This window comes from Cyprinus carpio, chromosome B23 (genome assembly GCF_018340385.1).
Source record: "Cyprinus carpio isolate SPL01 chromosome B23, ASM1834038v1, whole genome shotgun sequence".
In the NCBI taxonomy this organism is placed as follows: domain Eukaryota; kingdom Metazoa; phylum Chordata; class Actinopteri; order Cypriniformes; family Cyprinidae; genus Cyprinus; species Cyprinus carpio.
The window spans coordinates 25,469,318-25,495,922 of record NC_056619.1 but is presented as its reverse complement, the minus strand read 5'-3'; the positions used below and the strand labels follow the sequence as shown (position 1 = coordinate 25,495,922).

The following is a 26,605-nucleotide window of genomic DNA, read 5'->3' as shown; positions in this document are numbered from 1 at the left end:
ATATTTCTTTTGTACAAACCTCACAGCTGACAGATTTCTGTGGTAAAACAATCAATACCCAGCATGAGCAGACATATATTATTTCATTTAAGACTTCTGGTTTCTTCTGAATTGTGAGCACTGTGTGAGAACTTTCAAAAGTGAGATCCTTTACAGCTGATCTTAATCTACAAAACAGGGCATTACCGCCACCTACTGTTAGTATGGAGCAGATACACCCTTCATCTCTGGAGGTGTCTAGTTTTCTGCTCCTCCAGTATCCACACTGTGAACCTCACACCGCAGAGCGAAGAAAGAGCACTACACACTATATTTTAAGCGTATATTTAACTTATGTTTAAACAGGTTTCTTTGTTTAAATCCTCATGTGACCTCTTTCTTTCTTTTGTGATTTTACCGGCGGCTCTATTCTGTGCTGCTCTGAGACACATTGAATTTCATAAGTTAAATAATTTAAAATAATAAATCTTTTACCAGCTTAGAAGTGCAAAATTTAAGGTTTTTGCACAATAATTATTATTTTGCTCTGACATGAAAATGGAACAAAATCAATACTCTCAGCTCGATAAACCAACACTGATAGCACACGTACATCACGGAGATGTCTATTTGACATCTGCAAGACATATTTTTTAGAGTGTTTGCTCATCTACAATATGTCTGTTGGACGTTTCCTATCAGATTTTTACAGATGTACACTCATACAGTGACTAACAGAAAATAACCATATTCTGCGTTAGATAACCTGAACATTTAACCCGCTCCCTGCTGCAAAAAAACAATAGACACCATCACAGAATTTGTAATGGATTTACTGGTTATAATGGGAATTGTACTGGTTTTAATGGAAACTGTAATGGTGCCTATTGGTCTCTACTTGTCGCCTTATGGGGCTACCTGAAGGTCCTCACGTTTTCAACTTTTAAAAAAAAAAATCTAGGATGAAATGTGTATTCATTTTAATATGACTTCATGAAAGTCAACATAAAATGCTACATTTCCAGAGAATTGTGCATGTTACTTTGTAAAGAAATGACTGAAGACATTTTCTTTCCAATCTCCAGCTTTTGTCATGGAATTACATGTAAAACGGTGTGATTCCTGCTGCTTCTTTATATAATAGCATCTGAATAAAGACAATATTGCTTGTGAATTAAATAAAAATGAACTTTCCCATTATTATGCAAATACACTTCAGTTCATGACCATCTGCTCACATAAAAATTTTATACAGAGAGACAAAATATGAACAAGGAGGATCTTTATTGTTGACTTGCATTACATTCACATTTAGTCATTTAGCAGACGCTTTTATCCAAAGCGACTTACACATGAGGACAATGGAAGCAATCAAAATCAACAAAAGAGCAATGATATACAAGTGCTATAACAAGTGTCAGTTAGCTTAATACAGTACACGTAGCAAGGGCTTTTAAATAATATAATAAATAAAAAGAAAACATAGAATAGAAAAAGAATAGACCAAGCTAGTGTTAGAGGTTAGTTGCAACAGTTTCATATAAATTAGTGTATTTAAGTTAACATTCTTATAAGTAAACAGAGCATTAGAAGGCTTTACACTGATAGTGATTTTTTACTCTGGTTTCACCACAATATCAGCGAATCCATGCACTTGAGTGAGCAGACGGCAGTCCATCGATGCCAGGAGCTTCTGAGAGCCGGAGACGGTAGGAACAAACTTCTCCATCAGTGTAACCTTCGCAAGCTTCTCCACATCACTGACACACAGAACCAGAATATAAACTTACTGGAAGCTTTTCAAACCCAGTTTATCATATTTAATGTAGTATGTTACTGTACGTCTCTGTTTTTAACCATAAACACATCTTACCCATGTTCGATCTTTCTGATGCTCTGCATTCCCAATCCCTCTATAAGGAACAAAACGTTCTTCAACACTTGTGACAGCGGGTTCTGGAACGTGATCTGGACTGTCAACTCTTTACCCACCACAGCGTCCTCTAGAGGCTGAAACAGTACAAACACACATCAATCAATTTAGAATGAAATGAGAATGAGATTTAAGAGCCAAAACTGAGAGAATGAACTTAATGTAGTCTGTTCCTCACAAAAAGTATCACGTGGCTTTAGAAGACATGGAATATAGTGCACAGGTCATATGTACTACTGTTATGATTAGTGCTGTCAATCACTATAATAAAATAATGAATTGATTGCACATTTTCTCTTAAATTAATTGCGATTTATCCATAACAAAATTTTTAAATATACCTTTATATTGCAATAACTTCGCATTCAATTTTCAAATTAATGTAGAAACCACAAAGACAGTATTTTTTTATATTTGTTCAATGGCATCTTTTTTTATGACTGAAGGCGAGTATCACTGATACCAATACTACCGATGTCTCTAGAATATTGCTTTTTTTCTTAATATTTAACCATTGACTATAGCTGTTTAACATCACAGTATAATTGAGAGCTATCAATTTGAACATGTATTAGACTTTAAAAAAAAAAAAAAAAAAAACCTCTAATTTAAGTGAACGTAAAACAATCTTGACATAAACCCATTATAATAAATGTCATATTTACCTGTGCCCTTCAGCAAGTATGACATATACAGAAATTGAATACGGTTATCAAAACTAAATTCTAAATTAAATATAGATGAATCCTTAAAGCTACAAATGTCACTGATTTCCTCTTTTTCTTTTGTTCTTTGATTAACAGACATCACAGCAGCTGGTTATTAGGTTATTTGACTGCTATTACTTTAAGAGCTGCCGCTGCTGAACGTGATGTGGATCTGACACGCATGCTCGTAGTTTTTTTTTTCGTGCTTTTTTTTAAATGATATCGCCTTTGTTAATGTGCTAATTTTGACAGCACTAGTTATGGTACATCACAAATCAAGACTAATGTCTCATTGACGTACTTTGATGATGAGGTTTGGTGTGCGCAGTCTGAAGGTGAACTGTGTGGCCAGAATCTGTTTGGTCTGACTGACCCGACCGGTGACCGTGAGCATCAGAGCGCCCTGGTCCACCAGATGGTTCATGTACTCCTTATACTGCAGAGTCCAAGGAATAGTCTTGGCTGAAGGGAGACAAAGGAGCATAACATTAATGACAATGTTTTGCACAGAACTCCACTACAGGATTCCTCCTGTTTGCTCACTGCCCATAAGAATGACCAATTATTCATGCTACACTTTTTTTTTAAAAATATGTTTAAGAAACATTTAATGTTTTTACTTTTTTCTTTTTAAGTCTGCAATGAATGTTTTATCGCCCCCACACTCACATATAATTTAAATTAGTAAATACATATCAGGTCAGTTCATACAGTTCATGAACAGGATCTAATTTAAAATTCTATTAAAATAGGGCTGCAAAATGATCGTGATTAATTCCTTTCAAAATAAAAGTTTGTTTACGTACTGTGTGTGTAGTGTGTATATTTATCAAGTATATATAAATACACACATACATATACAGTATGTTAAGGAGAAATATGTTAGATTTATATATAAAATATTTATTTATATATAATATAAATTATAAACAAGTTTAAAAATATATACATACAAATATTTTACATAAGTGTGTGTATTTATATATACATAAAATATAAAAAAATATATGTAGTACACACACACATATTGTATGTAATCATAATCTTTTATTTTGAATCTGATTAATCGTGATTAATTGTTTTGCAGCCCTAATTAAAAATAAGCATTAATACAATCTCAAACAAAATTTACAAAAATTGTAAATTTAGGAAAACCACAGTTTTTTTTTTATATCTTGTTTGCACCTAAAAAGTTCATTGTAGTATCTTCAGAGTACATGTAATGACTCTAAGGTAATAATATGCACCTTTTAGGGGTAAGTAAGGCACAAAGATGGCCTTTTAAGGGTCTAAAGCTACAATTTGTAGTTGAAATCTGAATACCAGCTGCAAGCAGGTCTCATCATCAAGTGATTTTTGACCAAAGCATCTACTGATTCATACATTGCGGGGCACAATAACTAGAAAAAAGTCTGTGATGGGCAGATTTAATAGTCAGACTCCACTCACTCTCTTGTGGTTTGAGGTCGACAGGAATCCGGTCCTTCTTCACGGTGTCTTTCAGCACTCCAGTGTAGTACATGACCATCACCTCATACAGCAGACTGGCCGTGCGCTGCTTTGAGCTTGTGTTCTTCAGGACGATGGAGAGTTTGGCGTCTTCACCGATGCGAGGTCCTGCCCCGTCCATGACGATCTCAATGCTCACATCGTTGTCGGTGGGCAACAGATACAAAGTCGGCTTGGAGCCGAAACGACTGGCGGTTTCCACAGCTATGCGCTCCTCCTCTGAACCTGATGGAGATGAACAGACAATAAAGAGGAGTGTGAGCTGCTATATCTTATTGTGTCTATGTCATAATCAAACCTTTGCCCTAGCTGTTTTGTGTTCATCTGCTTCTATCATTTTCTCTTTTTACATTGACTATCACACTAGACTCATACAATCAGATACAACAATAATTTCTCAAATATTTATTACAATATAATAAATTTAACATTCACTTCAATGGGATGAGATGTCTGAATTCTTTCAGCTGATTTCCTATTGACTGTTACCAACTGAATTGCAGTGGTCAAACTATCTAAAGCAATAGTGAATTAAGCTACAAAGTTGATCATAATGCACATGTATTTTAAGGTGCAGCTTGTCATATTAATGGAGTATTTCACTAGTAAACAGGTTACCTCACCTAATATGTTTGTAGATTTGTGTCAGATAATGGAAATATTGATAATGTTTTATTATTAGACACTAAGCTGTTTTAGCTTATTTCAATTAATCTCATAAAACTAGCAAGCTATGCCAGTAGTACTACAGACAGTGTCGAGTAAACTTGGCTGCATGCGCAAAATGCAGAAGAACAGACAAACCGATTTTACTGAAAGAGTAATTTATGCTGGAACCGCTCCGATGGATTCAAACTCTAACTTGTGATATTTACAAGCAAAACCGGTTTAAAAGAGCTACTCAAATTGTGACCAGTGGATTTGAAAAATAAATGTGACAGTTTGACAAATTAAATCTATAGTCTAATAATTCAATGATTTGCTAGTGTTGTCTGCAACCTGATCTCTGGCGAAAGACTTCTGCTCACAAAAATGAAAAGCCCTATATGAACAGGCAGCGTAATGGTGAGAGAGGATTTTCCTGATGGATCTCATATCTATAAGATGATTTCTGTGTGCGAGGCTACAAACGTAGCCCATGCTCCTTTTCTATGCATGTTCCTCACTTAACACGAAAGTGAAAGTAGCCTACGCATTTGGGATAGTTTAAAAGAATTCGGGTCTAATCGGGTCCTTTTGGAAAAAGCATGTTTATTTTAAATTGCCCGAGGGTTTTCAGATCCAAGTGGGCCCATGAAGACCTCTACATCACAAATCATTTAATTCAGACTTGGGACTTAGTAATCTTATCATGAATCTTATCTGATTTCTTTCTTTTCTTTTTTTTAATTAAACAACGCATTATCAATTTAAAAAACAGGCTTAATTTGACCCTATTAATCACCCGTAATTCAAGCCAGGGTTGCCAGGTCTGCCGTTTCCCCCTTCAACAAACATTATTTGTAATGTGACTCCCATCCAATAATCTCAAAGAGTGTTGTGCTCAGCTTTCAAATTCTGTCCATTTTATCGCAAAATTCAAACAATATATGCCATTTTGATGCTCTTAAATGTGGTGTAACAGATCACTTTGGCAGCTTCGGATTAAATGGCAGCAATAAATGTGCGAGTATCTTCCACTTTAACACAATTTATGGTGCTTAATAAACATGAATGAACATTGGAAGGTTGAAAGATTCAATATAATACAGAATGTCACTCAATTTATCACAGGAAAGATGTTCACTGTTAGTAGCTAGAAAACACTAGAGACGACCATATTTACTGTTAATTATGTGTATGTTTGAATAAATTTGTCATGAAGTCAATTAAGTTAATGAAACCACCTTATGTCTTACAGTACAGACCAAAAGTTTGGAAACATTACTATTTTTAATGTTTTTGAAAGAAGTTTCTTCTGCTCATCAAGCCTGCATTTATTTGATCAAAAATACAGAAAAAAACAGTAATATCGTGAAATATTATTACAACTTAAAATAATAGTTTTCTATTTGAATATACTTTAAAAAAAATAATTTATTCCTGTGATGCAAAGCTGAATTTTTCAGCATCATTACTCCAGCCTTCAGTGTCACATGTAACATCCAGTCTATCACATGATCATTTAGAAATCATTCTAATATTCTGATTTATTATGAGTGTTGGAAACAGTTCTGCTGTCTAATATATTTGATGAATAAAAGGTTAAAAAGAACTGCATTTATTCAAAATAAAAATAAAAAATTAAATAATATATATTCTAATAATATATTTTCTTTACTATCACTTTTTATCAATTTAACACATCCTTGCTGAATAAAAGTATTGATTTTATTTAAAAAAAAAGAAAGAAAAAAAATTACTGACCCCAAATTGCTGACCAGTAGTGTATATTGTTATTACAAAATATTTATATTTTAAAAACATAGCTTCTTCTTTTTTTTTACTTTTTATTCATCAAAGTATCCTAAAAAAGTATCACATGTTCTGAAAAAATATTAAGCAGCAGAACTGTTTCCAAACTTTGATAAAGAATCATCATATTAGAATGATTTCTAAAGGATCATGTGATAATGATCCTAAAAATTCAGCTTTGCATCACAGAAATAAATGATACTTTAAAGTATAATAAATTTTAAAAACAATTATTTTTAAATTCTAATATATCACAATATTACATTTTTTTTCTGTATTTTTGATCAAATAAATGCAGGCTTGATGAGCAGAAGAAACTTCTTTCAAAAACATTAAAAATAGTAATGTTTCCAAACGGGACAGATTTTTCCTCAAGAAAAATCAAACTATCAAATTAGTTGGGACAGATTTTTCCTCAAGAAAAATCAAACTATCAATATCAATATTGGTAGATATAATTCAAATTCACATGAAAATAAGGAACAATACCCATCAGGAGCATGTCTGTGATGCCTTAAAATGCTTTCAAGGAAGGCAGCTCTAGGTTTTGGAGCAGATGCATTTGTTTTGTTACCTTCTGGGTATTTGTAGAGGTGTGTGATGTCCATGCGAGTGTCAGATCCCACAGCTTTAGTACTGATGTGCTGACCGATGGAGTTCTTCTCCACATGAACCTGACTGAAGCTTCCATCGGGTTTCTTCTGCCAGTAGATTCTGTCACTGTTCACCTGAGACGCACAGTGAAACCAATTCAGCCATTCAGTAGATGTTCTGACTTCAGTATGAAATGTCATCAGATACAAATAAGGATGAAAAGTTTTTATGGAGCGCTCACTTCGGCAAAGACGAAAGGAGTGTCGAATTTCAGGTCGACTTGTCCGTTGCGGACAGCGGAGACAGGGGTGGGACCGCAGCGGTATGAACCCTGGCTGAGCTCTTGAGGGGTCGCGTCCACCACCTGCCACCCACCGTTACCCGCCGGGAGGTCCGGACGGGTCATCCAGGACTCGTTCCACACGTGGAAGTTCCTACAGAGACACACAGCCAACATGAGAGTTTGTTAGTCGCCAATTTACTAAAATACACTTGAACAGGCATTGACTAAACCAGGGATTGAAACTCTTAAAAATGACCATCAACCTCAAACTAAATACTTTCAGAGCATTTTTTTTTTTTGGCAACGAAAAATTTGTGTGATTGTGTTGTTAAAATTACTTTTTGAACCCACACACAATTAAATAACCCTAAAAATCAAGTGCACAAAACATTAACAATAAATAATCAATTAAAAAACCGACGCATTCAATATTCCATGAAATTCCAAGAAATAAAGCTATTCAAAACAAGATGTTTTTAATGCTAGGTTTAGTTTTTTTTGTAACATATTAGTTTCCCCCAAAACAATTCTACCTCTAATACTTTGAAAACTTAAAGGGACACTAAAGTGTTATATACAATTTTATTTTAATGTCATTAATATATTATAGTTTTTGTACATATTTAAAAAAAATTCTTCATTTTAATTTAACATTTATTTAAATGGTTAGATTTGTTGTTTTGTAATTTTTTATCTATAAAGTTGTAAATTTTTTTTGTCTTATTTTGCTTATTTTTTATTATTGTTCATTATTTATTTAGTTGTTTTAATACTTAAAATTAAACTAAAGGAAAATTAGAAACGTTGCCTTGGCAACTAACTGAAATAACATGAGTTTAAGTTATTTTGTTAACGTTTGTTTTATTTCAAGTGGTTTTAATTTTAGTCGACTAATAACCCTGATGCCATATTAATGTAAAGTGTCAGTAATGATCGCTGTATTTGAGAACTGTCACTAACTGTCACATAAAACTTTCCAAGCATAAATTTTACAGATCAGAGAGACCAAGAATAACATGACCCCGACACTGATGACATTAATGACAGTAAAAGGAACTTAAGAGGTGATGGTTGTTATCATACCAGACAGAATCGCTGGTCTCGTCTTTGATAAGCTCCAGTTTCTCATCAAGATAAATGTCTGTGCTCAAGGAAAGGTCCGTGTCGTGAGCAGAACTGAAGTTGGTCACACAACGGGTGGGAATACCAAGACATCTCAACACTGAGAGAGAAATGGAAAGAACATTACAAAGAGATTTATATACACTCTGAACTGTAAGTGGTGCGAAAATTGCAAACACAGTGTTGGAGTTGCCCTGATGATCAACAGCTTAAGACAAGACACTACACGCAAAAACATTGTTTTTTCATGTTTCGGGCTATTTTGCTTCCATAACATGTCTTAGTTAAGACTAGTGAAAAGAAAACATCTAAAATATACTTAAGTGTTTATTTTATTGCACTTTATCTATTTGCTTCTGTAGATTTCAATTACAATACATATCTTTAAAGAGTTGTTTCCTCATTTCAGCAGCACTTACAAAAAACAAACTTATCAATATTATTAATCTCTATACTCATAAGTTTTTTAATAAAGTAAATCATCAAAAATTAAACAATTAACACTTCATCAATGAAACATTTAATTTAAAATCTTTACTGTTACTTTCAAACTTTCTGCTGAAATGCATAGGGTTTTTTTCTTTTTTAAACCGAATTCTCCTTTAGACTAGAGGAAGGAAAACATCTAAACACATGATTGTGTGTATATTCTGTATCAGTTTTTCTGTTTGCGGCTGTAGATTTCAATTACAATACACAACTTCAAATGTTTTTTTTCTTTTTTCTCCATTTTAGCAGCACTTACAAACACCAAACTTAACAGCTTTATTCCTCTCTATATTCTGAAGATTTTTACTGAGGGGTTTGTTAATATATTATTCACACTGATTTTTATTCCTAAAAACATGGTGAAATATTTTTTTTTTTTTTTTTTTTTTTTTTGCTGCTGACAGTGATAAAAACATATCCAAACGTACCAGATGCAGTGACTCCCGCAAAGACCCAGCATTGGCCAAATTTGACAGGCTTCCCTGAGCTTTTGTAATACTGTCTCAGGATGTCGCCGCTCCCGCTCCAGGCGGTGGGACTCGTCCCGCCCTCAAAGCTGTCTGACCAGTTACCCATCAGCACACCACGGTCGTCATTGGTGTTCACCTGTCACAGAAGAACAGAAAAACTTTTCAAAAACAGGGGCTTTTCATCTCTTACTTTTCTGTTCCTCAAAGGTCTTTCTTCTTAAAATGTCAGGAAAGATGTGAGAATGCAGGAAATTATTAAATCAAATTAATATAATTTTTTGATGATTATGCGAATAATATATTGTGTAAAGACTGAACTGTTGTTGTGGACATTATTTAATGATGTATTTTTTTTTTGATATAACAATAGTAAATCAAAAGAGGATGACTATTATCTTTTACTGTTATTTTTATACTTACTGACAATTTTTTTTTCATGAAGATCAATCAAGCAGACTTCTGTAAATGTAACTTCTAGAAATTTACATTAAAAATGTTCTTTATTGACCCTTTTTAATTTAATTTACTCTGTTGTTCAAAGGTTCAATTGTTCAATAAATTTTATACAAATATATTAATACTTTTATTTAGCAATGATACATTAAATGGTTTATAAGTGACAGTAAAGACATTTATAATGTTAAAAAGGATTTCTATTTCGAATAAATACTGTTCTTTTTAACTTTTAATTAATCTGTTAATTCTGAAAAATAAAACGAATCATGGTTTCTACAAAATATTAAGCAGCACAGCTGTTTTCAACATTGATAATAATCAGAAATGTTTCTTGAGCAACAAATCATCATATTAGAATGATTTCTGAAGATCATGTGACACTGAAGACTGATGCTGAAAATACAGCTGCGCATCACAGGAATAACAGTTTAAAACATTCACACAGAAAACAGCTGTTTATACTGTATTTACATCTTACCAACTACAAACTTTTAAACAGCAGTGTGAGTATATTTGTAATATCCTTTTTATACTTCCATCATTTAACATAGCTGTTATTTCACAGTGTTTATGTTGTAGATTGATTATGTAAGACATTTGTAAAAAATCTTTAAAAAGTGAGACTGCAAAGGTAAAATGTGGCAAACCTTTTTGCCGTTCTATATCCTTTAATCAGAAGTGTATAGAATTAAAGGAATATCTCTACACTAATGATGTTTGATACTGTTCCAAAAGACAGCGGAGAATGTGTGTTTCGATGAAAGAGAAAGCATGTGTTTCTGTAAACAAACAAGCACCAGCTCTGGTGTTCAACATGTACTGTATTGAAAAAGATAGATTCCTATGAACCTAAAACTAACACATGCACTCTCAGAAAAAAAGGTACAAAAGCTGTCACTGGGGAGGTACCTTTTCAAAAGGCAACGCTCTGTACCTAAACAGTCCTTGTTAGTACCTAAAGTGTACATATTAGTACCTAAAAGATACAAAAGTGTGCCTTTTGAAAAGGTACTGCACCAGTGACAGCTTTTGTATATTTTTTTCTGAGAGTGTGCTGTCGACTGTAATTCACCTTCTCAAATCAGTGTCATATTCATGATTTCTTATGAATCTATGTCCATGTCATGTGAATGCGACTCACCAGAGCAGATACCATTCTGGAAACAATCACTGGATCTCTCCATTCGGTCATAGCGACCTGACCCCTCTCCAGCAGGAACAGACACGCTTCCAGGACGTCCTGTTCAAACTGATCAAACAAATGCAAAATAAAATAAAGGAACCAATAATAATTATAATAATGGAAGTATTATTCATAAAAACAGAATCATAAATAATTATAGAATCTGATTGAAACTGATAAAAAGCATATTAATAACAGCAATAATAATAATAATAATAATAATGCAAAAGCCATCAACAACAGTAATAATAATAGCAATAGTAACAATAATAATAATTGCAAAATAGCAACAACAAATTAAAACAATTGCAAATTAACAACAACAGCAGCAGCAACAATAATAATATTAATAATGAAATTAATAATAATTGAACTATATATAATAGAATCTGTTCAAACTGATGAAACAATTGCATAATAATAATAATAATAGCAGCAACAACAATATTAATAACAGGAATAACAGTAACAGAATTATAGATGGTAATAGAATCTGTTCAAACTTATATAACATTACAAATTATTAGTAATAATAATTATAATAATAATAACAACAACAACAGATATTACATGTAGTGCTATAATAAGAGCACATCGAGGGAGTATAATCCAAAATAGCTGTTTAATAATAAACCCATGAAGAAAAAACACAGGAGAATCACAAACATAGCATTCACAGTTGTAAAGCAAATAACCAGCAGACAACAGAACAAAACGGGGATTATATATATAATGGGTCAATTAATAAGACACACCTGAAACTAATGTGCAGCCGAGGAAACTAATGACAAGAACAGAAACTAGAGAGACAAGAACTAAACAGGGCAGGAGAACAAGGAACACAAGAAAAAGTCCACAACCACGACAGTAGAATTGTATAATTCTAGAATCTGTTCAAGCTGATAAAACTATTGCATAATAACAAAATAAAATAAATAATAGGGATGTCCCGAGCCGATCTCGAGGATGACCATGTGTTGCAATTATTCTGCTTACTGTACATATATATTTTTTTAAATACAAGAATTTTATATCAGCAGTCCCATATTCATAATTTCATAATTCCACACAGTTTGTTTACAATGTCTACCATTGTAACGTTCACATCTACCAATGTCTTAATATAGTGTGTGCATAGAGAGAGAGTGTGTCTTGTGATATTATATTATATTATATTATATTATATTATATTATATTATATTATATTATATTATATTATATTATATTATATTATTATTATATTATATTACAGGAATATACACGTATTGGATCGGGTCTCTGTATTGGCAGATACTCAGTATTCAATGACTTGGATCTGATCAGGGGCACAAAAAAAAAAACTGACTGGGACATCCCTAATTAATAAATACATTTCACTCTCTACACACCTGAGCAAAATTCCACGTTCTGGCTCCAATTTGCTGCTCGGTTCCGTAGTAAATTCTGCCCATGCTATTCAAAACATACTCTTTCCTTTCCTCTTCATTATCCAGAAACACGGGATCATCTGAGGAGAGGCAGATCGATGTGGTGTTACTTCATTCATGTAAATAAGGTGGAAACAAGTGTTGACTCTGTACCTTCACACCAGGGGTTGAAGAGCATGTAGATGTCGTTTGGGGTGCAGGGGAACAGCAGCCTGCCCCTCGGTGAGAAAGACTCGACGGTCACCCTGTAGCGGCCGATGGAGGCGGTGGGAAGAGTGTTGACCACCAGCCGCACACGTTTGTCTTTCTGCTCCACGATCTTCATCTCCCAGCGGCCGTCTTCCAGGACATCCACTAACGGGACAGAGATGCGAATCCCTGGATTACTGCTGAAGATGGGATCTGTGTCGAGAACACAAAGACGTGGAAGCGTTAGATGAACAGCGTTTTAATGATTTAGTTTAATAAAATCATCTGTCAGTGACTCAGCTGGAGATCTATTAATAAAGGAGACTCAAGGAGCAGCTGGATTAGATGGATTAGGTTACATAATAACTAGTCCTGGCCCAAACCCAACTACTTCATGACTCACATCCATCACAGATGAATGGATTCATCTGTCAGTTTTTCTCCTCTGAATAAAGAGCAAGATAATTGAACTAACCGTCAGAATGTCTGGGCATCTGTCTGTCTTTGTCACACACTGATTTAACATTCAGACAATGCTAATGCATCAGACTCCGGATGAAAACATTAACAAAAAAAAAAAAAAAAAACATGCTTTCATTTCCGTAGTCACTGCATGTTTATGTTTTATGAGTGATGGTTGAGTACAGAAAGAATTTCCACGTAAAATACACCTCATTGTCTGATTATGATTTTGGTTCTGACTTTATTATTATTATTATTATTATTATTATTATTATTATTATTAATGATTGTGTAATTTTAATTCTGAATTTCTATTATGCATCTGATATGCACTGATTATTGATTTTGATTCAAGTTCTTCTTCTGGTACTGCTTTAATTCCTGATTTAATTCAGATTTTGATTCAGACAACATTTGATTCCATTCAGGGAATTTTACTATTATAGTTTTTATTCATTTATTGAATTAGTTTTTTATTATTATTATTATTATTATTCGTTTTATATTTCTCATTTTTACTTTATTTTGTTTGTATTTCATAATTTATTACTTTTAAATATGTCTACACAGTTTTTATTCATTTTGTTTCAGTTTTAGTTTTAGATATTTTAGTAGCTATAGCAAGTTCAACTAATGAAAATGAGAAATGTTGACTTACCAACTAACAAAAATACAAATATTTTTTAAATATTTTATTACATTTTGTTTTTTTTTATTTCAAATTATTCAAGTTTTTTAAATGTTTATATATATATATATATATATATATATATATATATATATATATATATATATATATATATATATATAATATATACAGTAGATATAGTATATGTATATGTATATATATATATATATATATATATATATATATATATATATATATATATATATATATATACACACACACACACACATATACATACATACATAGACACACATATAATACCCCTGATTTTGTAATGGTCTGATGCTGATTTCATTCTAATTTCAATTCTGCTCTTCTGTGAGTTTAATGGTGATTTTGATACTAGGCCTAAGAAAAATGTTGCTCAACACGTCCCTAGATCTAATTATGCAAACAAACATGTTGTCAGAGTTCGGAATGAGAAGTAATGCAGTAATCATGACAAATATTCACTAAACAAACTCAAAACAAACAGTAAGAGGGAATCCAGACAAGTCCAGACTTGAGTCTGTCATCTGCGGAGATGTTTGACTTCTTAGAATGTCAAATGAAGATACGCACGAATAATTTTAAAGGTGAAATGAGTTATTTCTGAGCTCCTTGTGAGATTAAATAGAAAGAAAGAAAAAAAAAGAAATGAAGACAGTTGTCAAACAGGTTTTGTGAGCGTGGCTCTCTCACCTAACTTCAGCTGCAGCTGCAGTTTGTCTGATTTTGGATTGAAGGGTCTGGAGAACTCGACCCACATCTGGAAGGTCTGTCCTCGGCGGACGATCAGCTTGTCACTGAAGTAAGCATCTGTGTGATGTTCGAGGCGGTTCTGCCCATCCTTGGATTTCAGGAGGTCGACCGAACGAACCATCAGAAGCTTGTCTGAGAAAGAGAGAGAAAACTTTCATATATACAGACCCAAGTTCATCCAACTTAGAGCATCAAATCTTAGTGTTTTCAGCAATAGCTGACCCAAATAAAATGCAGTTTATACAGTTTCATTCTTTTGCACAATGAGGTTTTATTTATGCATCTTTTAAAGATAATAATAATAATAAAAAAAAAAAAAAAAACATTTTTTTTTTCCTCCTCACCTGAAGCAGCTGATGTCCCAGCTGTTGTTGATGCATACGGGGTCAGAGGCACAGCTGTAGGGTTGCTGGCACTGGGACCTCCAGTGGTGCTGGGGTTAGAGCTAGACATTTCTACAAGCAGCCTGAAATATATAAGAGAAAATAATACACAAATATGCCAAATGCTTAAATAAATAAATTCATTTCTAATAAATAAAATAAAAATTTAATAAATAATAAAAAAATCAAATTAAATTTTAAGAAAATCAATAAATTCTAATAAAATATGAACAAATTTCAACAAAATAATTTAAGTATAACACATACATCAACTGAATTCAAAAACAAAATTTTATATTAAATATAAAATTAATAAATATAATTATTCTCCTAGCAACAAACCATTGTCTGTATGAGTTTGAGTTTTAAAAGTCATTTAATGTATTCCAGCCTTGAATTGTACAATTATAAAATCATCATCATCAAGACTTTCTAGCTTTGACACTCATCACCTCCCACACAGAATGTCAAGTCATTAACATAGTTCTTACACAAAAGACTGCCAACAAAGACGCCTCTTACTCTCACACCTGAATAAAGCACATGACATCACCCAGCTGCTGTAATGACACTTCATCATGTCTAAACTGATGAAAGAACAATAATCTGCTCTCACATTGGATGTAGTGTTATTAATGAGCATGTTAATGAGCGAAAAACTGTTCTACAATAACTTTCATTATAAAATAAGCAATAAATAGGTCTCAAATTCATGCATATTTAAATATGCATGCTCAAAATATATGAATCAAAGTTCACTGACATCTCTAATTATCCTGTTTTATATCCCAACTAAGTGAAATCTATACTAAATACTAATACTAAATATACTAAAAAAAAATACTAAATTTTTTAAAAAAAAGTTTTAGTTTTACTCCAGTGTATTCTGAAGGTTTTTACTGAGGGGGTTTGTTCATATATTATTCACCTGAGTTTATTATTACATAAAAATTCTATTTGCATCTGTAGATGTCAAATATAATGCTATTTTTAAATACCATTTAAAAAAAAAGTGTTTTTCTCCACTTCAGCAGCACTTACTGTACACAAAGTTTTACAATTTTACTTCTGTCTACATTCCGAACAGTTCTATAGAGAGATTTGTTCATATATCATTCACCTGGTTTTATACACTGTTTTATTAATAAAACTGCAGTGAAAATTCGTTTTCTGGCTGTCGACAGTTTTTTTCTGATTTATGGAGGGACAAAATTATTCAAAGTCTCCTCTATAAAAACCTTTGACTCTAATATGTCAACAAAATGAGAAAAACATTTTTGGACCTGGGTTTATCCCAGATTTATTTTCTGAAAATCTATGCAAGTTAGTACACATTTACATTTACATTTACATTTAGTCATTTAGCAGAGAATTTTATCCAAAGTGACTTACACATGAGGACAATTGAAGCAATCAAAATCAACAAAAGAGCAATGATATAAAAGTACTATAACAAGTCTCAGTTAGCTTAAACGCAGTACACGTATCACATTTAATTAGATAATGCATTTTTTGCATACTTAAATATTTCAGAAAACTTATAATACAATTTTTTTTTTGCAATTCTTAAAGTAATCAGTCAGCTCATATCGTATAAGCATTAAGTATAGTATAAGTTTTAGTTTGACTTGCCCTACTCACCTGTAACGTTTTGCTTTAAAGTTTCATGCAATAATGGTTCTTTTTATATTTTCTGTATATGCATATTCAAATAAACATGACCTTTTGATCAATTATGTGCATTGTTTATGATGAATTAATAATGAAAGCGTATTCTAAAGTGTTTTCTAATGCAGTATTTGTAATGCGGTGTTACCTGTGTGTTTGAGGCGTCTGGCGTGTGAAGTTCAGGGGATCTGACAGACCGTCTTGTGTTCGCGCTGATGAATTCAAAGAATGTTTGGCACTGAAGCACCTGCTCACGGCTCTTATTTAACCCCGTGTCACCACTCCTTTTTCACTACGGAGGAGGCGACAGGCTCTGATGAACAACATTCATGGCATTCACAGTCAGGGAAAGGTAGAAAAAGTGGATTTCTTTCTTCTCATTAAACTGGAAATATCTATGAATCACAAGCCAAAAGCCATAACAATGTATTCATTTCCGCAGCCTGAAAGCAATTAAAAGTCTGCTCAACAAGAATAAGCTTTAAAATGGCATTATATTATTATTGTTGTTGTTGTTGTTGTTGTTTTCCTTTCTGAATGCCTATAAATAATAAAGTGCAAGTACATAATAAATTCTAATTTGTCTTTGTTTTTATTAGTAGTTCTTGAACATTATTTCTTTGTGTATTGAAGAAAAAGTATAAGACATAGTTGACAGAGCCAAATGTTTTTCGTAGACTTTTTAATCACCTGATAAAAGTGAATAATGATGATACTGGTTAAAATTCAGTGTCTTTTTTTTTTCAATTCCTATAACTTTATATATATATATAGTATTTTATTAAAGAGTTTTCATTTTATTTATATTTATTTATTTATAAATATCTCATTAGAATATCTGAAACTTCTTGTTGGTCTTTTCCTCAGTTATTTGTCAAAATTAATGACAATGATGATGTTATTGTAGGTAAAAATGGTTAGGTGTTTGTTTGTCTATTAGTTTTATTTTCTAAATATGATTTATTTCATTTTATTGCATTGCTTTATCTATTTTGAGTGCCTCTGAAAATACAACAAATATAATATTTAAAAAAAGTTGTTTGTTTTATAGAACTTCTTTATTAATAACAATTATTGCACTGATGTTGTTACAAATATTTTGTTATCTGTTCTCAATCCATTTCAAGGTGAAGTACATTATTTCTGCTCCACTGTTGTCAACGAACAAAACTACAAAAAGGTGTGTCCCATTTCACATACTTATGCACTCTTTTCTTTTCTTTCATTTTTTTTTGTATAAAATGGCATGCATATCAACATTTATAGATATACCTATATTGTGCATATGTAACCTTTCACACCTTCACAACCAGATCGTCACTAAACTCATGCACATATATGGACGTATTAATAATAATTTAACATGCTTTCATAAAGCCCTCAGATGTTTTACATAAGATGACACAGAGGAAGACAAAACCTGTTTGACATTTCAAAAATAAAGGAGGAAAGAGTGGGAGGAGGATTGAGATTAGGGTAAAGAAACTGAACAGAGGCGTGTGTCCTCATTTTCTGAAGCATGCGATTCTTGTCATCGGTCTGGTATGAGAAGAGCCCAGTGTTTGTGGACGGGTGGGTCATTCTCGCTTACCCTGTCAGATTCATAATAGTTATGAAGACGTTTATCAAACAATGCACTAATAACAGTACACAAGCTGGAACAAAGTCTACCAATCAGGTCTTTTTATGCAAATATTAGCATATCATTCGTCATCTTCTCAATGGCGGCAAATCAGAAATACACACTTGAATTGATTGCTGTTGTATAGAAAATATCAGAAGTTTACACAATCAATTATTCAATTTAGAATATGATTAAAGAGTGAAACTAATTCAAGGAAAACCCCTGGGCACTCATTTATTGGTTAGTTTTTTTTTTTTTTTTTTCAGAAATATATCAGAGACCTCAGTTTGATACGTAAAGAAAAAAAGTGCTTTATAAATGAATAAATGGCCAAAGGCAAGAAACTTGTGAATAAAAGTGTCTACTTAAATGTAAATACATTTTAGTAACTTTATTTATTATTATTCTAGACATAATTTTATATAAACCTATAGCGCAAATAAAGAAATTCAGAAATAAAAATTAAATAAAAATAGGGCATCCAGAAAAGTGCTTGATAAATTAACAAATGACTAAAAGCAATAAAATTGTGAATAAAAGTGTCTGCTAAATTAAAAAAAGGTAAATTAATTTTATTAACTTTATTATTTTAGACAGCAACTGTAAAAAATAAATAAAAAAAATGAGAATAAATGAATGATTGGCTAAAAGCAATAGACTTGCTTAAGTGTCTGCCAAAGGAAATTTATTTTTATTATTACGGACTCAATGATTATAAATTAATTTCTAATAGATGGAATAACATTTTTTAAAAGTTGACAAAGAACAAGAACCAAGCTTGACTGAAGTGTTATGATTATGACTCCCAAATTAAACTAATCCTGTTTAAGAATGTCTTCTGATTAAAATGTAAAAAATTATTTTTAACATCCTAAAAACATGAAGAGACATACTTTCATTTAACTGTGTAATGATAATTATATGATAATGTGTCATGAGTCATTAAAGGAAGTTTGGAAATGAAAAACTATTAAATCAAACTTCCTTGAATTTGCAATTACCCTTCATCTGGACGTCAGAAACATGTCATGCAATTAAAGATTTGTTTGCTTGCTGCCTGTTCCAGCCTGCTTAATCTAGTAAAATTCATATCTGTTTGTTTTTTTAAAATGCACTGATCAAACATGTGGTCACATGACGACTTTTAATCCAATAATGGGTTTATCTAATAATGAGCGTGCTCTTGAACACCATAATTTAAGGCTAACCATCAGAAGCACTTCTAATGCTTTGTTTCGTATGGTTTTGTATGGAACCAGTGATCAAAGATCTGTTCTAAGAAAGTTTTCCTTGTGTTCCCATGACGTTATGACAGTTATTTCTGAATGTTTTTGAATGTTCAAAACATTAAAATGTCTAATTTCTTGGTTATCCAAACATTAAGGCAACATTCCATTTTGCAAACATTATCGGAATGTTATTTTTCAATGTTCTAAATGAAGTATTGTTTATAAATAAACACACACTTAGAAAAAAAAAAATTAACGCTCAGCTAACTTTAACGAACATTCAACTAAACTGTTAAAAAAACTAAACAACTAAAAAAATTAAAAAAAAAAAAAATCCTTGAATGATGTACAGATCATGTTTTTATGCTAAAATTTTAATAATGCTAATAAAGACCAGAGAACTGAACAAATGTTCTGTTTATATTACTGGAAGAATGTTTATTCATAACTTGGAGAATCTTGCCAGAACATTCCCATTTAAAGCTGGGAAACCCGTTTCTGCCATGGTATTAAAAATAAATAAATAAATAAATAAATAAAATAGCAATTGGGACTTTAAATAACCAAATTCTGACTTTATTGAAAATACAACTGTTTTCTTAATAGCCTATTGTGAAATAACTAATTCTATTTTCATTCATGCTGGTGGCACTTAGACATTAAGAGGAAAGAAGTCAGAATTGTGAAATATAAACCTAAGAATTGAGGGGAAAAAAAATAAAATTGTGAGCTGTAATTACGAAATGTAAACTGAACTCAGAAATGGATATAAACCCATAATCATGAGAAATAATTTATAAACTTGGTTTTTTTTTTTCCTAAAATTTTATACTCAATTCCAAGATAAACATCTTATTTGTGATAAATTATAATTGTGAGAAATTAACACTTATAATTGTGAAAGACTTGCAAGATCTCAACTCAGAATTATGAGATATAAAATCAGAATCTCAAGAAATAAAAGTCAGATAAAAAAAAAAAAAAAACACATTTACCTTTTGATTTATTTATTTTTTTATTCTGTGCTGCTACTTATGTGCAAAATAAACCAAACAAACCTGATAACCATTTTGATTGAGAAAGGAAAGGGTTTGTTGCACAATACTGTAGATGCCAGTAAATTCTTCTATCCCAAAGTGAAGTAAACCTCTTGCTTTCACCACAATTTCACAGATAAGGTGTGGCATTACCATTTCCTCCTTCGTCATCATATTCCTGCTGTCAAAGTGTGTGGTCATGTATGACGGTTACAGAAAATCTGGAATAATGCTGTTACAAAAGAGATATCAGCACGAGCTCATGACACAACAGCGGTTTCAGACAGAAAAACTAAATTATGTTGCCCTAAAAGACAAGGCAACCCCAGAATAAGATCAATAAAAATAGGATTCCATGCTTTCCATTGCTAAATTTTAAATGACAGATAGCCTTAAAACATATGTAGTGTCGAGCAGTTTTTAACAAGCTGCAGTTGTGTGCACTGCTTTAACTTGATATTAGACACTGCTGTCATCAGAAAAGGAACTAACCAAAACTAAACACTCTAAATGTTTAAACTTATATTGTTACACACTCAGCAGAAATTAATAAGAAACTGCTTCATATTCACGAGTATGGGCGGAGCTACAGTATGACATCACTGCAGGTGAGTCAAAGACTTTAGTTAAAGTAAAACATAACAGTTGAACCGAAAGCTATGTCAAGCAAAAATTATATTCAGAAACTTGAAAACTAACAATTACATCTGCCATTGACTCACAGGTAAAGTGATGGAAATGTGAGCTTGTTCAGTAGTTTATGAAGCAGTATCATAATGTTAGTAAAAGTAAGTCATTTAATTAGCTGTAGGCTAAATCGAAGTCTGATGGGTGCTGAAGTTTAGAGATGGCAGAAACAGGACTTAATTGAACTGCAGACAGAATGAACAAAAATCCAGTGGAAATCATAACTCTTAAACAAAATTGACACCTGGGTTTTACAAGTGTTTACTGCTTAATCTAGTAAAATTCATATCTGGCTGCACTTTTTCTAGTAAAATTATGTATCTGTTTGTTTTTTTAAAATGCACTGATCAAACATTTTCCTCAACATGACGACTTTTTATCCAATAATGGGTTTATCCAATAATGAGCGTGCTCTATAAACACCATAATTTAAGGCCAACCATCAAAAGCACTTCTAATGCTTTGTTTCGTTCGGTTTTGTATGGTCCCACACGATTGATCAGAGATTGTTCTAAGAATCTTTTGCTTGCCCCTCGTCCAAGTTATTTCTGTTTCCACACGAAACCACAAAACCAAATGTCTAATTATCAGTAGAATGTTATTTTTCATGTTCTAAATGAAGTCTGCCACATAAATACACACAAATGGAAAAGAAGACTTAAAAAATGAACATTGCAACGGTAAAACTGTTAAAAAAAAAATCCTTGAATTTATTACAGATCATGTTTTTATGCTAGATTCTAAAAATGCTAGTCATTCCAGAGAACTGAACAAATGTTACTGTTTTATATTGTTTGAAGAATGGGCATTCATGGGCTTGAGACGTCATCTTGCCAGAAAATTCGGATTCGCTTTCCAAGCTGGGAAAACCCATTTCTGGCATTTTCATTAATCCCACTAAATAACCCGGTTTCTAAATAAATAAATAAAATAGCAATTGGGACTTTAAATAACCAAATTCTGACTTTATTGAAAAATTACAAATGTTTTCTTAATGCGTATTGTGAACAGAAACGTGTTTTGGATGTCCACGGGGCATTTTAATTCAGCTGGTGGCACATCCTGACATTAAGAGGAAAGAAGTCAGAATTATGAAAGATAAACCTCACAGCTTGAGAAAAAAAAGTCAACCTGTGAGCTGTAATTACGAAATGTAAACTTGAGAAATGGATATAATTTCATAATCATGACAAATAATTTAAACAGTTTTTTTTTTAATTTTAACAAAATTCAAGATAAACATCTAAGGATTGTGATAAATTCAATTGCGATAAAAACCCATTATTTTTTTATTCAGTGCTCAGACTGGGTAGCAAAATAACCCAACAAACCTGATAATGACCCTGAACACAGAAAGGACAGTGGCATATAGCACAACTCTGTAGTTGTCCAGTAAATAGTTCTATGTCAACTGTAGTAAACCAGTTGCTTTCACCACAATTTTGCAGATAAGGTGTGGCAGTACCATGTCCCTACCTCGTCCCATCATATTCCTGCGGTCAACAAAGTGTGGTACCGTGGTCATGACACTCTACGGAGGACAGAAAATCTGGAATAATCCTGTTACAAAAGAGATTTATCAGCACCTCAACACAACAGTGTTTCCAAAGTGCAGAAAACAGTCTATATTAAAACAATAAAATACAACAGGCAACCCCAGAATAAGATCAATAAAACAATAGATTCCACTTTCCATTGCTAAATTTTAAATGAAGATACCTTAAAACAGAAAGTAACCCTCGAGCAGAGGTAAAAAGCCAAAGTTGTAAATAAGCTTTAACTTGATATTAGATTGCTGTCAAACAGAAAAGGAACTAACAAAACAAACATCTAAAAGGCAAACGCATATTGTTACGGACTGCCACGGCAGAAATTAATAAGAAACCTTCATATTCACGAGTATGGGGGGCGACTACAGTATGACATCACTGCAGGTGAGTCAAAAACTTTAGTGTAAGGCAAAAGCATAACAGATGAACCGAAAGCTATGTCATGCAAAATTTATATTCAAAAACTCGAAAATTAACAATTACATCTGCCATTGACTCACAGGTAAAGGGATGGAAATGTGGGATTGTTCAGTGGTTTATGATAGCAGTAAATCATAAGTTAGTAAAAGTACGTCATTTATTAGCTGTAGGCTAAATCGAAGTCTGATGGGTGCTTGCTTTAGAGATGGCAGAAACAGGACTTACTTGAACTGCAGACGGAATGAACAAAAATCCAGTGGAAATCATAACTCTTAAACAAAATTGACACCTGGGTTTTACAAGTGTTTACTTACAGTGCATCTGGAAAGTATTCCCAGCGCTTCACTTTTTCCACATTTTGTTATGTTACAGCCTCATTCCAAAATTGATTAAATTCATTATTTTCCTCAAAATTCTACAAACAATACCCCATAATGACTACATGGAAAAAAAGTTTGTTTGAAATCTTTACAAATTTCTTAAAAATAAAAAAAAACAAACAAATGTGCTCACAGTCTTGCTTACAACACACGAAAATCATCTCACCACCAACCATCCTACACACAACATCCTAAAAGACAAACTTCATCAAACCGTCGTTTTAATGACTTGTCTTGCCTTTGTAACTCCACTATGTTGTGTGGACTCTGCACAATATCATCAAAGCAAGGTTTAGATAGCTCCTCCCAAATTTTTGTGCCCTCCATTTTCTTTTGCAGTTTCTCATGTCTCGGTTTCTTAAATTTTAAGCTTTCCCAAAAAAGGGAAGCTCTGCATCAACCGTTTGGTACCCTCTTCCTGTTTAACTTGAGCTCTTGTGACTACCCCAACCTCAGCTAGAAGTCTACCAATATTGGTACAGCTCTGCCTAAAATAACTGGATAGGGAGCTTGTTCCACAATACCAACAAACAAGACATATGACTGGTTTTCAATCTCAACCACAAGATCAATTTCAGGATGTTCTCTTGCATCGCCATGGATACAGCGAACCCTCACCTTGCCCTGTATTAGACTCCCCAAACATTCACTTCTGACGAGGGTTTGACTTGAGCCGGAATCAACCAGAGCCTTGAACCAATTACCCCCTATCTTTACCTTAACTACTGTTTCCCTGTTCAATGCTCCTTCATCAGAGCTGAGAGATGGTCTAAGCACATAACAAAGTCGAGTGTTAGTGACATTCTGTAAGGGGCAATCTATCTTCTTGTGACCCTGCTGACCACATACAGTACATGACATACCAAACTAGGTCTAATTTTGTGTTGTTTAACTGCTGTCTGCTGTTTACTAGTGTTGCCAAGGGGTTTAGTTTGTGACACATGAGTATATGTGATAGAGTTGTTAATTTCACAGCCAAAACCATCCGCAGACTTACCTGATGCACTGCTGTTATTGTGTCTCCAATGCCTTGGCTGGTATACTGATCGTCTTGCAGCCATGAAGGTTTCCGCCAACTCTGCTGCCTGTCTTGGTGAAGTGGGGTTGTTCTGTTTTACCCACATTCTTGTGTCTGGATTAAAGAGTTTAAGGAACTGTTCTAAAACTATTTGGTCTTCAATCTCTTCCTTGGTTCAAAGCCTGGGATTCATCCATTTTGCATACAAGTCCTTCCGTCTCACCTGAAGCTCTTTGAGAGTCTCGGCCCTCCTGGACACTGTAGGATCTGAATCTCTGACGATATGTTTCAGTATTAATTTCAAATTTGTCAAGGATAGTTTTCTTGACATAATTATAATCCAAGGACTCCTCAGGCTCCATGGCCACATAGGCTGCCCTCGTCTTGCCAGTAAGAAGAGGTAGAAGATGCAGTGCCCGATCCTGTCTGGGCCACCTGCATGCCTGAGCAATTCGTTCAGTTGTCGTCAGATATATGCTCTATATCCTCATCTTCACTCCATGGTAGCATTCTTGGACTTTCATAAATTGTACTATATCATCCTGTATAGAAGCTGATGCAGATGCATTATCCTGGGCAGCCTGCCAGGTCTGTTGATGTGGATGAGGGACTGGAGGAGTGGTGTGGGCTGAAGCTAATGGTGAGGTGGCAGCTACTGTCAATCCTCCCCTTGACTGTCGCTGTTGCTTCTACTGATGTACCTCAGACTGCAGCTGTATAAACTGATGATGTAATGCATGCCATCTGTGCTCTTGACGCTGCATCTCTTTATCTCTGTCCTCATCTCTTTGACGTTGTTTTTGCAGAAAAGTCTGTAACATATACCTGCGAGGATCTGTCCCCTCCTCAGATAACTCCTCTCTGTCATCTGCACATACTACATTCCCTTGTCCTGACTGGTCTGGAGACAAAACATTTGAGTTGGGCTTTACCACTTTTGCAACATCATGTTTCTTTGGTGGCATTGCCCATCTCTTAATGGCAAAAAAAAAAAGGTTGACCAGCCTTTTAAAGACCTGGTAGCACCGCTGCCACCATATGTGACTCACCTAGCCATCCAGCCAACAAAGTCAGGTACCGTGGTTCTGACAGTCTAGGAAGGAACAAGATAGCCATGGTATGACACACAAAATGTCATGCAAAAAGTGGTTATTGTCTTCCCACAAGCCTAAGTGAGAATGCTGAATAAATAAAAAGTACAAACAAGAAAAAAGACTAATAAACAAAATAACAAAACAACTTAAGCTTGGTGCTCAAACTCAGCACCTTCACTGGGCTACACAAAACCACAGAGAAAATTGCTGGAGCAGCAAACCTGGCACTACACAATGCTAAAAGGCCCATATCTGGACACTGTAAGAACCTCCCTTCTACAAGACCACAGGTGGTTTAAATATAAATATTTCCCGCCAAACAAAATTGGACCAAACCAATTCAACAGAATTAACTTCTCATAGACAGTTCATATTTCTCTAATGACACACTATTCCATAGCCATATAAAAAACAAATTACACCAACTAGCGTGGAAGACAACACAAATCAATACATACATACATACATACATACATGACAACAATGAAATGAACCAACATCAGAGTAACCCAAAACACACAACATAGTATGATCATTGTTACCATGAGCGCATTTTGCCTACGTGCACTGGCAGAACATACTCAGGGACAGCTAAACAGGTAAATAACAACATGATGATTGCCGTTAACTAACATCAGAAACAATAAATGCTTTTTACAACAACAAACAAAGTCACTGAAGTTATTATGCATCTTTACTTAACAAAAAAACAATGAAAGAAACAAGACTTACAAATTACGACAACTTGTATATAATGCAAGATGATGATATCCATAGGAAGATGCAAACCTCACATGTGTACACAAAGGCTCCAGGAAAGCATACTAAC

At 33.3% G+C, this 26,605-nt stretch overlaps 3 protein-coding genes across 3 annotated transcripts in view; 2 read left to right on the top strand and 1 right to left on the bottom strand.

The window, feature by feature from the left end:
- Positions 1-26,605, top strand: part of LOC109061200 (E3 ubiquitin-protein ligase TRIM39-like) — a 112,674-nt gene that overhangs the window by 26,295 nt on the left and 59,774 nt on the right. The gene's annotated exons all lie outside the window — the stretch shown is intronic.
- Positions 1-26,605, top strand: part of LOC109064851 (E3 ubiquitin-protein ligase TRIM39-like) — a 62,602-nt gene that overhangs the window by 26,290 nt on the left and 9,707 nt on the right. The gene's annotated exons all lie outside the window — the stretch shown is intronic.
- Positions 1,245-17,029, bottom strand: LOC109061201 (protein-glutamine gamma-glutamyltransferase K-like). Its single transcript, XM_042750989.1, has 14 exons — positions 16,886-17,029; positions 15,031-15,152; positions 14,627-14,818; positions 12,760-13,008; positions 12,568-12,686; positions 11,138-11,245; positions 9,499-9,676; positions 8,543-8,681; positions 7,418-7,610; positions 7,157-7,310; positions 4,069-4,353; positions 2,921-3,081; positions 1,853-1,989; positions 1,245-1,739 (listed from the first exon to the last, which is right to left on the bottom strand). The coding sequence occupies exons 2-14, from the start codon at positions 15,137-15,139 to the stop codon at positions 1,595-1,597; spliced, it is 2,169 nt and encodes a 722-aa protein (XP_042606923.1). The 5' UTR covers positions 15,140-15,152; positions 16,886-17,029; the 3' UTR covers positions 1,245-1,594.